The sequence below is a fragment of the Hemicordylus capensis genome, chromosome 4 (assembly GCF_027244095.1).
Source record: "Hemicordylus capensis ecotype Gifberg chromosome 4, rHemCap1.1.pri, whole genome shotgun sequence".
Taxonomy (NCBI): Eukaryota; Metazoa; Chordata; class Lepidosauria; order Squamata; family Cordylidae; genus Hemicordylus; species Hemicordylus capensis.
In genome coordinates this window covers 105,184,291-105,198,741 of record NC_069660.1, presented here as the reverse complement: position 1 = coordinate 105,198,741, position 14,451 = coordinate 105,184,291, and the positions used below count along the sequence as shown (strand labels likewise).

The window sequence follows — 14,451 nt, the reverse complement described above, 5'->3', positions numbered from 1 at the left end:
CAGTCCTGTAACAGAAGAACCAAACTGCTAGTGGCTTGCCTTTTCATCTGCCACAGCTGTTATGGTGCGGACTACAGAGATCCCTAACTGCACATGGGTGTCCCTTGAGTGTGTGCATTCAGTAATTCGTTTGGACCCTTGTTAAGGGGATTAGCCTGGCTAAAGTGGTTTCTGGATTGCCATTTATCACATGGTGCTCAGAGAAGAGTACTATGTCCCCCAAACTCTTGGTGGAGCATTACTTCAGCATTGTAGCAACAGACTTCTTCTTGTTGTATTCTGTCTAGTAATCTTCCTTTGCTTTTTGTTGGCCTCTTCATGCATATATCAAAGTATGGTATTGTCAGATGTTAGTAGCATACAATAAGATCTCTCTCTCTCTCTCCCCCCGCCACCCCGTCCCCCTCTCTCAAACTACTAAGGGCCCTGTGTACAAAATAGCATGGAATCCATTTAGTGCGGAAGTGTTTCTAAGCTGCTCTGCAGACTGGAGTATTATATTATGGCGGCAGGATTCTATCCACCCTGTGTTATCTTTCACTTCCACAACCAATGTCATTTATGATGTGATGTGGTCTCCCAATTCACCATATATATTTGCAGCAGTGAACGAGACTAGAGTGGAAATCTGGGATCTTCGTATCAGCACGTAAGTAATAGTGACTCTTGAGAAGACAAATTATTGTTGTCAACAGTGGCTCATGTATGGAATAAGCCTTCACTATAAGTTATCTCTTTAAAGCAGGGCTGTAAAACTTTGACCCTCAAGTTGTTGGACTACAGTGCCCATCACTCCCAGCCACAGTCACCAAGAGTCAGGGGTGTCGGGAGCTGTAGTCCAACAACAACAACAACGGGAGGGTCAAAGTTTTACAGCCTTGCTTTAATGGATAATTTTGAAACCATTGTCAAGTTTGCCGGTTTACTGGTGCAACGATCCCATCGAGGGAAGGAATTGTAACTGATTCCCTATCCAAAAGCAAGGCTGCTATCCCAGCAAGCGGCATCAGCACCCTTGTGAAGTCAGTACTCTCACTTTAAGAAATGTAACCAGGAGTGGGGAGCCAGTGATAAAAAGAGGAGGGGGGCATTGTGCGGACCTGGGCCATCTCAGAGTAAAATAGGAAAAGAAGAAGCTGCCATATACTGAGTCAGACCATTGGTCTATCAAGCTCAGTATTGTCTTCACAGACTGTCAGTGGCTTCTCCAAGGTTGCAGGCAAGAATCTTTCTCAGCCCTATCTTGGAGAAGCCAGGGAGGGAACTTGAAAACATCTTCTCTTCCCAGAGCGGCTCCATCCCCTGAGGGGAATATCTGACAGTGCTCACACTTCTAGTCCCCCTTTCACAGTCAACCAGGGCAGACCTGCTTAGCTAAGGGAACAAGTCCTGCTTGCTTGCTACCACAAGACCAGCTCTCTTCCTTCTTTTCACATTTGTTGTGGTTTCTAATTTATACACCACCTAGAGATGTATATATCAGGCAGTATAGAAATATGATAGATAGATAATTGACTTGCTTATTCAGTCATTAGCACTACAGCCCTAAACCTGATTCAGGTGCATAAATAAATGAGCCAGTGTGGTGTAGTGTTGGACTAGGACTGGGGAGACCCAAATTCAAATCCCCATTCAGCCATGGGATTCACTGGCTGACTCTGGGCCAGTCACTTATCTCTCAGTGTAACGTACCTCATAGGGTTGTTGTGAGGATGCACATAACCATGTACACCTCCCTGCTCTCCTTGGAGGAACAGTGGAATATAAATGTAGTAAATAAATGTTAAAAATCCTCTCCATAAGATGCTATGGGGAAGGACATCCATTGCAGAGTGCAGAGAGCATGGTCGGAACTAGACACACGGCAGCTGCTGCAGTTAGCGGCCCTGTCTCTCCACTGTCTCCTTTCTTTGTAATAGGTATTAAAAGCTTGCTTCTTGTTGCTCAGTTCCAAGGTTCCTTGCCACTGCTGCCACTTGTGGGGTGAGGAACCTTAGAGTGGAACAATGTTACATCACACAGGTTGTGTGGCTGGCCATTACCAGGAAATTGAAGTGAATTAGATGTGGGGCTGCTGTTTTAGACAGCAGCAGTAGCCCATTGATGCTGAAATATCTGGCCCCCAATGAGGTGCCCCCTGTGGCCCACTCCCATTCACGTGCAAGCATTGGCGGCCTTGGTTCATTCATCTAACCATGTCAAGAACAACTCTTTCTAACTCAGCACTTCCACTTGCAAAAACCTCTCTGGCCTGGAAGATGAAGGAGACAAATCTCTGTCCATTATAGTCTAGGAGGCTGTTCTCATGCACAGCCTAGTCTGGGCTAGGGACGCCCAGCCTGAGTTAGGCTGCATGATGTGAGAACTGCCAGGATTGGGCCTGATCCCAGCAGGCCAGCGCTGCCCATCCTGGCTTCTCAGCCCTGCTGTTAGCCAAGGTTAAGGGACTGAGTTAACCCTGGCTACTTGCTGCTGCTGCTACTGCTGCTGCTGATGATTGTATTACTTTTTATATACCGCTCTTCCTCCAAGAAGCCCAGAGTGGTGTACTACATACTTAGGTTTCTCCTCACAACAACCCTGTGAAGTAGGTTAGGCTGAGAGAGAAGTGACTGGCCTAGAGTCACCCAGCAAGTCTCATGGCTGAATGGGGATTTGAACTCGGGTCTCCTTGGTCCTAGTCCAGCACTCACTCTAACCACTACACCACGCTGGCTCATGTGTGAGCACGGGCTGCTTCCAGTCCGGCCGCACACAGAGATAGGCACCTAGAGTGCCCGTCTCTAGGGATGTGCAGAACCAGTCCGACGGTTTAGTCCGAGGGTTCGTGATCGAACCACCCCTCCCCCAGTTCCGTCCAGACCGGAAACGAACTGCCGGTACGGTCCGACAGGTCCACGAATTCTTTTTGAAATTTTAAAATGAAAAATAACTATCTGTAGCCCCTTCGGGGGGCTTGCTGTAGCTGCAGGGGAGTCCGCGGAAGGGTTCCCTCTCCCCCCGCCGGCCTCCCTCATCACTGCCGCGGCCAGGTTACTGTAGTCTTTTTGGCCCTTTTGAGCCTCTATAAAAGTGAGCAGCAGCCATTTTGATCTCCACATCGCATGCGCAAATGCCCTCTGCAAGGCCTAAACAAAAGCAAGCGCAATCACGGAAATACAACCAAGCAAAACAGAGTGGGAAGGAAACCCAACCGTGACTAAAATGAAAATGTATAGAAAATCATGTGCATCAAACAAAAAGTTAGAAATATGTATTACTATACAGTAGGCCAGAATAAGGTAGTATCTAATTTCTTTCACTAATGAGAAAATAAATAGTTGAACCAAAGATAATAATTCGAGATAAAACATGAATAATAAGATATACAATAATGATCAAAGACATATAGAGGAGATATGATTGAACAGGGCAAAAAATGGGGCTGCTGGATAAAGTGAGGCTCACAGCTGTCTGTCCCTAGCTGGCTAACATAAACATGGCTCAAACCAGTGAAAAAAGCAAAAACCCAGGTAACCAAGGAAATGCAAAAAAATGCAAAAATGGCATAACAAGGGACAATAAATGCCAGTATAGAGGGACAAAAAGAAGATGATGTCAAAAACACGGCTGCCAGAAAGTGTCATGAATGGCATGATCTCAATACCGTCCATGCAAGAGTAAAAGTTACAAGTTTCTTAGATGTAACGGGATTGTTAAGATATTGTAAAAATCAATAAAAAATTTAAAAAGCAAAAAAAAAAAAAAGTTACAAGTTTCAAAGATAAGTTCCACCAAGCGTAGCCTCAGTAGAATGTGAGTATCATCAATCACAGACTAAGCCCCCTCATGCCCTCGTAGATGAATACAGACTTCACATGTCGAATGGCTCTTCTGGATATAAGCCGTTTCGCAAAGATAGCTTCATCAGCCTCCTAAACATCATTAGTACCAATACCTCGTTCCTCAGGCTGAATAAAGCCCCTCAGTATTGTCCGGTATGGCCTACAGACTCGCAGAGGGCATTTGCACACGGCGGTGGCAAAAATGGTTGCCGCTCGCCTTTACGGAGGCCTGAAAGGGCCAAAAAGACTACATTTACCTGGCCATGGCGGTGATGAGGGAGGCCAGCAGGGGGATAGGGAACACTCACAGACACCCCCTCCCACAGCTACAGCAAGCCTCCCGAAGGGGCTACAGGTAGTTATTTTTCATTTAAATAAAAAAAAATTGCGGACCTGTCGTACCGGACTGGACCGGGGGGGGGTGTTCAATGGGGGCCGGACCGAACTGGCCCAGTTCCATTCAAGGTCGATCCGTGCACACCCCTACCCGTCTTCTGGGGGAATCCCTCAATGCATCACGCGTGTTGCACGCTGCATTGTGGTCTTCACAGAGGCTGGTACTAGAAGTCCCAGTCTCAGATCAGTCCGCCCTGCTCTGCACTGCACAGAACAAGGTTGATCAGGTGGGAGCACATGCTTTGTGCTCCCACCAGCTAAACAGTGATCCTCTTGGGGGAAGGCAAGGTTTGGAAAGCCCATGTTCCACCTCCAAATCTGTAATTGCAGCTGTGGCAGCTAAATACAAGGAGAAGGGATCCAATATGGTTTTCTTTTCCCAGAGCCAAAACATTCTTTCAAGGAGCTTGATCATAATACCACAGCTAAATGAAATGATACAGTGATACAGAGCGTTACCAATACTGCCCTGTCAACCGTCATCTATGGCTGTATATTATGTGGTGCCCTGACTACACTGATTCTTCTTACATGTGAGCCCTTTGGGGACAGGAATCCATCTTATTTATTTATTATTTCTCTGTGTAAACCGCCCTGAGCCATTTTTGGAAGGGCAGTATAGAAATCGAATAAATAATAATAATAATAATGGTCTAAATGTTGGGTAAAAGTAATTGGCGAGGCAAACAAAGAAATAGTAGCTGACATATTGTGGAAGAGTAACATTGCGCTTGTGCAATTTGCACAAATTGTGTGACACAAGAGTAAGCTCAATGGAAATTATGGATTTATTCTTGTATAATACATTGTGCAAACACAGCATTACTAGACTAATATACTCTTGCACAGTATGTCAGCCAAAAATTCAATAAATATTGTATTTATTTATATTTGTGTAATACAATAAATATTGTAATACAATAAATAAAAATATTGTAATACAATAAATATTGTATATATTCCACAACAGAATCTTACAAACTTTCTGACTTGTGTGTTACATGTCTTTTCATTTTGTATGCAGACTGGATCCCCTGATTGTGAATCCTGCCACTGGAAATTTGAAATTCACGACTGTACTTTTTGCTAAAAATTCAGACTGTCTCCTAATTGGGGACAGTGATGGATTAGTCACTGTGTATGCATTAAGCAATATGACTGAGGCAGACAGCAAGAAGGTATGATTCATAGTAGGAAAACCTAAACCAATTTAGCACTCTGTGTCCCTATAAAGAGTTTGTACTTGGTGCTGCTAATCAACGAGTCTCCTATTCCTAGTCAGTCACCTATAATCCATTAGGTTTCTGGGCCTATTTACTGAGTATGGATTAATATTTAGTGGTCATATTGCTGCACCCTTCCTCATACTACAGTTGGTACTGCCTGTGTTGTGGATGCTCTGGCAATGTCGTAGGACCATCCAGGACTGAGCTCAGAATAGGTTCTTCTCTGCGGCATTGTTTCTACCTAATAAGCTAAAGGCATATTAATTTCTCAGCACAGCAACAGTGTTTTGGTCCCCCCCGCCCTGTAAAACAAAGCCATGCATGCCCAGCCTTGTGACGTTTGTGTAGCTTGGTGATGGAAAATGCTGCCTAATGTACAACTAACAAGGTTCAATATTGTTTTGAAGGGTTTGCAGATGCTTTGTCACAGTACAAAGACTTGTTTGGGGAGCCTAATATAAGCATCATTATGATTGCCTGCTTCATACATCAGCACATATGAAAACACACTTTACTGCCCCCTGATTTCATGGTTTTCTAAGGGTGAACGTTGTTAAGTACAAAACATTCTGCAGAAGTTTGCAGTAGGAAGCTAATTTCCTACTGTGGTTCAACTGCTGATACACACACAATATTAGCTGTGTTGTCATCAGTGGCATGCCTTTTTGTCTGAAAGATGTGAATGTTGTCAGTGTGAGATAGCAAGAGGAAAAGAGCCATTTTAAAGTCAGATATACATTCTACTCAATTTGGCATTTGCATTCAATTTACAGATGGAGGAAATGCAAAGACTGACCTAAACACTGCAAATGAAAATTGACACAACTTCTAAATTAGATGCAGTCTTCCAAGTTACGGACACTTCCATCTTAAACATTGATGCTGGTATATCAACCTGCAGTGCTTACGCCATGTCACTGCCCTGCCAGTATAATGTTTGAATGTGTGGCACTGTGATGGGTGGTTTTTGGAAAATTCAATTCCAAGCATTTGTATCCTGCAGCAGCAAGTTGTAGGTTTGAGCTGCTCATCCCTATACTCAAGTTCCCCCTTGGTTAACCGTTTGTTACTGATAATGAGGCGGCAATAGTAGATAGAACAGGAATACAAGAAGATCATTATATGCTGTAATGTAAATATTCTAACCTATTTATAATATTAGGGCAAGGTAATATTTTCTCTTGGATAAGGCCTTTTCAGAATAATGGCTGACATGATGCACAGTATTACAGTGGCATAACACTGTGGGGCTGTTGTGGATTTTAAAGGGAGTGTTGGGGCTGCCTCATTTACAGAGCCCCTGAACATCCTTTGAAGTCTGCAACACCTCCACAGTGGTGTGTTATACCACCTTAATGCTGTGCATCATGTCAGCCAATGTGTTCAATGCATAAATTCTGTTTTTAAACATTTGCTTTTTAATAATTGTGCTTCTTAATTTACCCATGTAAATCTCCTTTTTGTTTTTTTTTCAGGTGGATGCTTTGCATGATGTAATTGGTTCTAATCTATCCAGTCCAAAGTAGTAAAATGTATATATATCCATATACAAATATAGTTTTTAACAAACAGAAATGATATTTAGTACTTGACATTTAATAATTCACCATGGGGGAAAATGTAACTATTACATTATTAAATGTGATTTATTATATAACAGACCTGTTGGGAATCTTTTTGGAACTCCTTTCCCTCTGAAAGGGCCAGTCCTCCTCCTCCAACACACACACACACACACACACACACACACACACACACACACACACACACACACACACACACACACTTCTGACATTATAATATGGGTTCATTAAAATTGGAATAATGCAACAGCAACCAAACTGACTGACTCCCCTCTTCCATGTCCAAGTAGGAGTTCATCCACCCAAGTTCAGTAAAACCTGAGAACAGAGTGTAGTGAATAGGAGGTCTTGTGTAAGTGAAGTCACAATGCCAATGAGTATCAAGTCACCGTCAGTGGAGTAGAGCTGTGAGCATACAGTAAGTCATAGCTCTATATTCTTGATGGCCAGCCAATACCCATCTGGTAGAAGTGTACTCTTGCAGCCAAGGGTTCCTAGGAGTGTTCCCTATTACAGAGATTCCCAGATGTTGTTGACTACAACTCCCAGAATCCCCACACGAAAGCCATTGCAGCTGGAGATTCTAGGTGTTATAGTCAACAACATCTGGGAGTCCCTGTTAGAGGGAGCACTGGCCCCAAGTGTATCTCAGTGCCCGTGGGTAGACCACCTCATGCCAATCATTAACTTCCAACCTACTTTCCAAGCAGAGACCAGAATCACACCAGCATTGATTCAAAAACTATGCAAAGGAACAAAAGGCAGATTATATTCACAGGAAGAATCTATCTACAGTCATCTCAAATGGGCAGTGAGAAAGTAGCTGATCCTAGTGATCCAGATCCAGGACTACGCCATGGTAGTTATGCAATCGAGTACCACACTAGTGCTCAAGTCAGTGAAATATAGCACAGCATGACATGTGCCAAAGACTATGATATGGAAACTAAACTTTTACACGCTTTGGGTTAAGGTATGTTTTTGTGGATACAATAGTATCATTTCAGAGTTTACTGGCAAAGTTGATAAACTGTGCTTATAATTTCTTGTTTTAATCATTTGGGGTCTTCCTTGAGGGCACTTGGCGAAGGTGGGATGCAAGTTCTAATAAGTATGTTAAGAAATAAGTAATGGTTAGCTAAACTGATTTCTTTCAAAGCACCTATGTCGTGTGCATTTTGGAAATGCTCTCTCTAGTCTCAAAAGTCTTGCATTTAAATGCCCTACCTCATTAGCTGATTGTATAGCCCTAAAGTCTATATAAACCTAGAGATTTGTGAGGCATATTTTTAAAACTACAAAACTGGCATGAACAGCTTGGCAGCAAGCACTGAATGTTTAAACACATTAAAATTATAGACCACTAAGAAGGGCATTAACACCCATTTCCATGTGCATTTTGCACATTTTAATGAAGAAATTATGTGACAAAACTATTTCCTGTATGCTTCTAAAGATGGCATCCATTAGGGTGAGCAGGCTGTTAATCATTATCTCCAAAAATGTGATAAAATGAGACATCCTTCTTTTTAATGAGTAGAAACAGTTGTTGATTTATTGGATGTACTAGAAAACAGAGAACTTTCCAATGCTTCAGTAGCTCTCAGTATATCTTAATATGCAGCAAAGTAAATATTGGTCAGCCAGCCTTTAATTTATTGATCCTGGAAAATATGGGTGATGCTAGGAATCAATAAAGGTAAAGTGTGCTGTCGATTTCGACTCCTGGCGCCCACAGAGCCCTGTGGTTTTCTTTGGTAGAATACAGGAGGGGTTTACCATTGCCTCCTCCCACGCAGTATGAGATGATGCCTTTCAGCATCAATAGCAGGCTTCATAATCGTGTTTACTTCAGTGTGTGCATTGATGAACTTGTAATCTCTGTTGTCAAATGCATAGGAAATCTCGTTAATCACAAAGGATTGAAATAAACTACAAAAAACCGCTGTATTATGACAACAAAATAACATAACACCAAAGTTCTAAACATAACAATTCACAGAATATTCAATGACTAGAAAATCAGAGGCTGATATACCATGCAAGAGCACATCAGCCCAAACACCCAATATTTGCACAAACACAAATATAAGCCCATTGTTGCCTATAGACTTACTCTTGTAAGTCTTACATCCTTGGAACAATTTTTCCCCCTTTTGCGCAACTTGCGGGCACACATTACTGCACTAACATATCCTTGTGTCAGCCACTATAGTTACAGTTTTGCTAACTTGATCTTCTACCAGTCTAGTGTCACAATTCTATGCCTGAGATATAGCACTTCTTAGGACAGTGCTTAAGCACAAACTACATATATTTCTGTTGTGTGAACATTCACTTTGAGAGGTTTCCTTTTACCCAAAGCAGCATAAATAGATTCAGTCTGCAACCACATTACACTGGAGGTGGAATGATGCCCTCTTTAAATCACCCCCCTCTCAGTGCTGGTTTATTCCAAGTGGGGCAAAAAGGTATAAGAACTCTTATCTTTTCCTCCGTGGGGTAAAAAACAGCTTGGAAGGGGTGATTTTGATAAGGGAGCAACAGCAGGCTTTAAAGGAGGTGGGGAGAGAGAGCCCTACAACTATATTTGGGGGGAGTTGCTTTATTATATTCTATTCAAGGACATCAGACTGTCTGGAAAAGCCTGAGGATATCCCAGCTGACATGCTGCCTCCTGCTCAGAAACTGAGACCAGTCCGGTCCTGCTCTCCAGCTTTAGACTCTGTCTTGCTGGATGCTGTCCATCTCACAGGACAATCTTCACTTTGTTGCAGACTGCAGCTTTCTGCAGAAGTGTTGGGTTAAAATAACCCTTCAGGAAAAGTATTTGCACTTTACATATCATTTGACCACTATTGCCCCAAAACCTAATCCCACAATGCCTGCAGCAACCATTTCCACTGCTGCACTGATGTGGCTGTTTGGGCACTCCTGATGCAGTGCAGTGGTGACTTACACCACCTCACTGGTGACAGACAGGAATGGGACCATGTATGGTCTCCCACCCACAACATCCTAGTGCCTCAGATGCCTCAAGGATAAAAGGAAAGTTAGCACAACTCTGTGACTGTCTCTCGTAGTTGTAAAGTTTAAGGGGGCAGGGTCTCTGAAGGGGTTGAGAGGCAGCAAGCTTGACTCGAAAGCACTACGTACAAGGTGGGATAAGTGCTTACAGGAGGGTTTGTTCATCTATGCCACTAAAAGATGGCCTACTCCAATATTAACCTGCCTGAATGCCAAGATCACTCCCTGAAGTCTCTCCCTGGGTGTCTATGATTTCAGAGGTTAAGTGGGAGGCAACTAAAAATATGGCCACCTCCATTGCAGCACCCCTGTGGTGGAAGATTCTTCCTAGGAAGCCTTGTCTGGTGCCACATCTATCATTCTATCCTGGTGAGCACCTTTTTATTTAACTAGACTTGTGACAATATGGAATAATTTTGTTTCTGTTGCTGTAGCTCTTTTTTTCTTTAGGTTAGCAGGTTAACATTCATATTAATGCTTGTATTTTGGGGTTTTTTAAAAATCATGATTGTTACATTTAAGGTTTATGCTGCCCTGAGGATTGTAAAATGGAGGAGCAGGGTAACAAATAATCCAAATAAACAAACATTAGGGGTTAAAATGGAATGATCTCTTTAGAATCATCCTGACTTTGGACTTGCTTGCACAGGCAGAGAATCTCAGAGCCATACACATTTCCCCAGAGTAAAACAGGACTGAAACAAGAACTTCTGGTGTTCTTGGGGCTTTTTGCCTCATTTTTAATTCTCCACAACCTCAAATTTGCACCTTGATTAAGTGATTCATTCCATGGGTTCAGTAATGGACAAAGCTCAAAATAACTGATGGCATAGACCCCCCCTAGGGTGTAGCCCCCTCCCTCGCATATGTGTGCATTAACAGAACAAGAAAATTGTCATGTGGTATTCCAAAATTAAACAAGTACTTTCCAAATTCCCTTCAAAGTGTTATTGCATGGAATTACAAATTAAATGGAAAAAAAATTACAACAGCATTATTTTTCTTTTTACTACTACTACTAACACCAATATTTTACTACTATTCAACAAAAGTTCCCAAAGCCATTTATACATAGAGAGAAAATAAATAAAGAGGGATCCCTATCCCCAAAGGGCACTTACTTTAAAAGGAAACATAAGATAGACACCAGCAACTGCCATTGGAGGGTTGTTGTGCTGGAGCTTGATAGGGCCAGTTGATCTCCCCTGATCAATAAAGAGAATGGCCACAAAGGTGCCTCTTTGCTCAGTTAGAAGCTCCTTTTTAGACTGTCAGCCCTTTGGGGATAGGAAACCAACTATTCATTATTTATTTTTCTATGTAAGCTGCTTTGAGAACTTTGACTGAAAAGCGGTATATAAATATTTGTTGTAGTTGTTGTAGTAGCAGCAGAACATGTAATGATACAAATAAAACAAGCCTCACTTTGAATCAAAGTCCTGATGAAATAAATTGAATGTGCTCAGGATGTTCTTCAACTGGTATGTAATATGTGGCCTTCGACTATCAAAACCTAATTTTGAAGCCACAGTTATTTGTGATAACTGTGAAACATGCGATACAATCTTTGTTTGGCAGGAAGTGCACATTTGTAGTTTAGCTCTAGTGGGAGATCTAGCATGGGGGAAAGAATGACAAACTGAGACATATACCAGACAACTGTGTGTGTTGCTATTGTTAGACAATATAGTAATCTATTATAACCTTTATTACTATTTGGGAACAGTCCCAAGTGCAAATCTGAAAGCACTTAAAATGTTACAAGAAATATCTGACAAACATTAAAACATCATCAAACCCATCATTTGACTAACAGAAAAGATAAGCTTGCCCTATAAATTGGTCAGAGGCTTTGGCTCACCTTTAGTGGCCCTCTCTTTCTTTCCTGCTGCGATTGCTCAGCTGCCATTCCTACAAAATGAAGAGCAAGGTGCTAAGCTTGCTTTTGCTCTCTCTTTTCATGGCCATAGCTGAAGTAAACATGGAAAGTGCTCCTGTAAAACTTTGTGGGAGAGAATTTATAAGAGCTGTCGTTTTTACTTGTGGAGGATCCCGCTGGAGAAGGCATCTAACTGACTACCCAGAAGATATCTTAGGTAACAGTTTGAATTCTATATTGTCTGAATACTCTGCCCATTTTGTGTGCAAAAGCTCATAGAATTTAATCAACAGCTTTATGTGTATAACATAGTTCAGTTTAATACTGGGTTTGTACAAGTTACTTTGCAACTGTGAGAATTGTGGGGCACCTGTCAAATAAATAGAGTAGCAGAGCTTTGCACTGTCATATCCCTCTGCCTTGAGTTCAGAGCTTTTAAAGGGTCCGTTTGGAAGCATATCCTGGTATTGATGAGAAAATCTTTAAGTTCAACTGAAACGGTGGTTAGATCACCATTGCAGTGTTGGACATAAATCTTGTTCAGATTGGGAGAACTATTAGGGAGAAACTGGACCCTCCTTCCTTCCTCTCCTCTTGTCCCTCCTTGTCTTAAAAGCAATATCTATTTTAACACAACTGGGATAACCCCTATTGAAATAGCTGAAGTTTCAGTCCTGGATATACTTCTTTGAAAGTACATTTCATTGAAAGCAATGGAATGTATTTCTACGTAGGTATGCTTAGGATTAAGTTATCAGTTTATGTTGTTAAATGTTAAAAATACTGGCCGACATGCAGTGCAGCATACAAGTGATGATGCAAACTATACCGGGGCTGCTACGGACCCGTAAGGCAGCCCTAAGCTGTTAAGAGGCAGTGGTTGTACAAACAGCACCACCGCAATCATGCCTATTAACCACAAAAGTAATAACTGTGGTAGTGCTACCGGCATAACCATTCATTCTTAAAAGTGTTGGGACTTCTTTACAGCAGCAGCCCCGGCACAGTACAAACTACTGCTGGTATGCTACACATCATGTCGGCCTCCGACCACAAGGACATGTACATTAAAACTTATTTTAATAGCCCTTCACTTTGATTTAGGTAATATTTTGCTGATCTTCACATTATCTCATGGAAGTTCAATGTCCAAAGATTGCCCTCTTAAGTTTTATCTTTATCATTTTCATCCAACAGTTCAAAGTCATCCATATTTACCACTGGACTCAAGAGATGCCAGTGAAAAGGACGCCCAGGAGCCAGAACGCCCAAGCAAAGGATTCATCCAGTACAGTCCTGAATCCAACAGAGATCTGCAGGACAAGCAGCAGAAGTTTATGCACAAAAGGCATGTAGATGTAATGCGGATCACAGCCTCTTGCTGCACTATTGGCTGCAGTGAAGGCAGCATAAGTGCACTGTGCTAAAAATATATCCGATTCTGATATGTAGCCTATTCCATAGCTACAACAGATTAGAAAATAAAACATTTTGTGTCTAGAAACAGCAATTTTGATACCTTCTCACTTTGTAGTTGAATGTGAAATTCTCAGCTGTGAAGCACTTCTAAGTGCTTTTCTCTTTGGGCTGTTGTACAAAGTGATACATTTTTTAACCTCTTAATTTCATATTTGTCTGCTTTTGCTTTTGTACCAAATGTGCAGTTCACTACATGTCTTCTTGCAAATGCATAGGAAATTGCAATAAATAAATAAAAACTATCTGGAGCTGAAGAAGTTGTATTTTTCCCAGGAGCCATCAGAACTAAAGCCAGTTTGACACAAAACAAAATCAGTTCATGTTAATTACTTTTGGCAGAACATGCCTGGACTGATACCAAGAGGACAAAATGCTGCAGTGGAGTTCAATGGGATCATTGCTTCCAGGCATCGTGAAATCAGGGAACAGCCAAGGGCTTGTCTAGAGAAAGTTCTTTTCGTAGAAAAGCCTATGTAAAAGTAAGCACTGTTTGGATAAACTTAGATGTGGGGTGTGCACATGTGTGCGCGCACACACATCAGTATAGGTGCCGCCTGTCATTGAGCAGACAAAATCATTCTGATTAGATTTATAGGAAAATCCAAGACATGAAATATTTGTAATAGAATGTGTTATTACTGTGCTTGCAAAAGGGAAGTCAAAGAACAGTTTTCATTCTGTAGAATTTCAACTTAAAACATTATTCATTTATTTCGTAGATGGTGAATTTGAATCTGAGAAAGATCTTCTGCTTCTCCTAGTCATGATGTCATTTTGGAATTATTGATCTGATTATTAATTATAGTCATTTCCTCCTTAAAAATACATTTAAAAGTATTCAAACCTCCTCCCAGCATGTTCCAATGTAAAAAGTAGTACATTCAGCTAATTTCAGTGGCAGGATTGGGCCTGTCAAATTTGGTATATGTAACAGGTCATTGGGAAGTATGACTTTATTTTGTACAAACAATGCCATAAACAAAATTCTTTAAAAACTATAATTGATATAACATAATGTAAAATTCCTGATTTTGCTT

At 41.6% G+C, this 14,451-nt stretch overlaps 2 protein-coding genes across 6 annotated transcripts in view; both read left to right on the top strand.

Moving 5' to 3' along the window:
- Positions 1-7,855, top strand: part of DNAI4 (dynein axonemal intermediate chain 4) — a 66,477-nt gene extending 58,622 nt beyond the window's left edge. For 2 of the 3 annotated variants that reach the window (XM_053246545.1, XM_053246546.1), the window contains exons 17-19: positions 423-649; positions 5,245-5,398; positions 6,922-7,103. In XM_053246545.1, the coding sequence (XP_053102520.1) occupies positions 423-649; positions 5,245-5,398; positions 6,922-6,972 (432 nt within the window). In that variant the 3' untranslated portion in view covers positions 6,973-7,103. Of the gene's footprint in view, positions 1-422; positions 650-5,244; positions 5,399-6,921; positions 7,104-7,739 lie in introns of those variants that run through there. The other variant, XM_053246547.1, reaches the window with a different exon arrangement.
- Positions 7,856-7,866: 11 nt separating this feature from the next.
- Positions 7,867-13,656, top strand: INSL5 (insulin like 5). Of its 3 annotated transcripts, XM_053246570.1 has the most exons (4): positions 7,867-8,002; positions 10,315-10,425; positions 12,027-12,152; positions 13,133-13,656. In XM_053246570.1, the coding sequence occupies exons 2-4, from the start codon at positions 10,341-10,343 to the stop codon at positions 13,360-13,362; spliced, it is 441 nt and encodes a 146-aa protein (XP_053102545.1). In that variant the 5' UTR covers positions 7,867-8,002; positions 10,315-10,340; the 3' UTR covers positions 13,363-13,656. The 3 variants fall into 3 exon arrangements, with proteins under 3 accessions (XP_053102545.1, XP_053102544.1, XP_053102547.1); XM_053246569.1 differs by lacking the exon at positions 7,867-8,002 and having other exon boundaries at positions 8,013-10,425; XM_053246572.1 differs by lacking the exons at positions 7,867-8,002; positions 10,315-10,425 and having other exon boundaries at positions 10,435-12,152.
- The last annotated feature ends 795 nt before the right edge of the window (positions 13,657-14,451 follow it).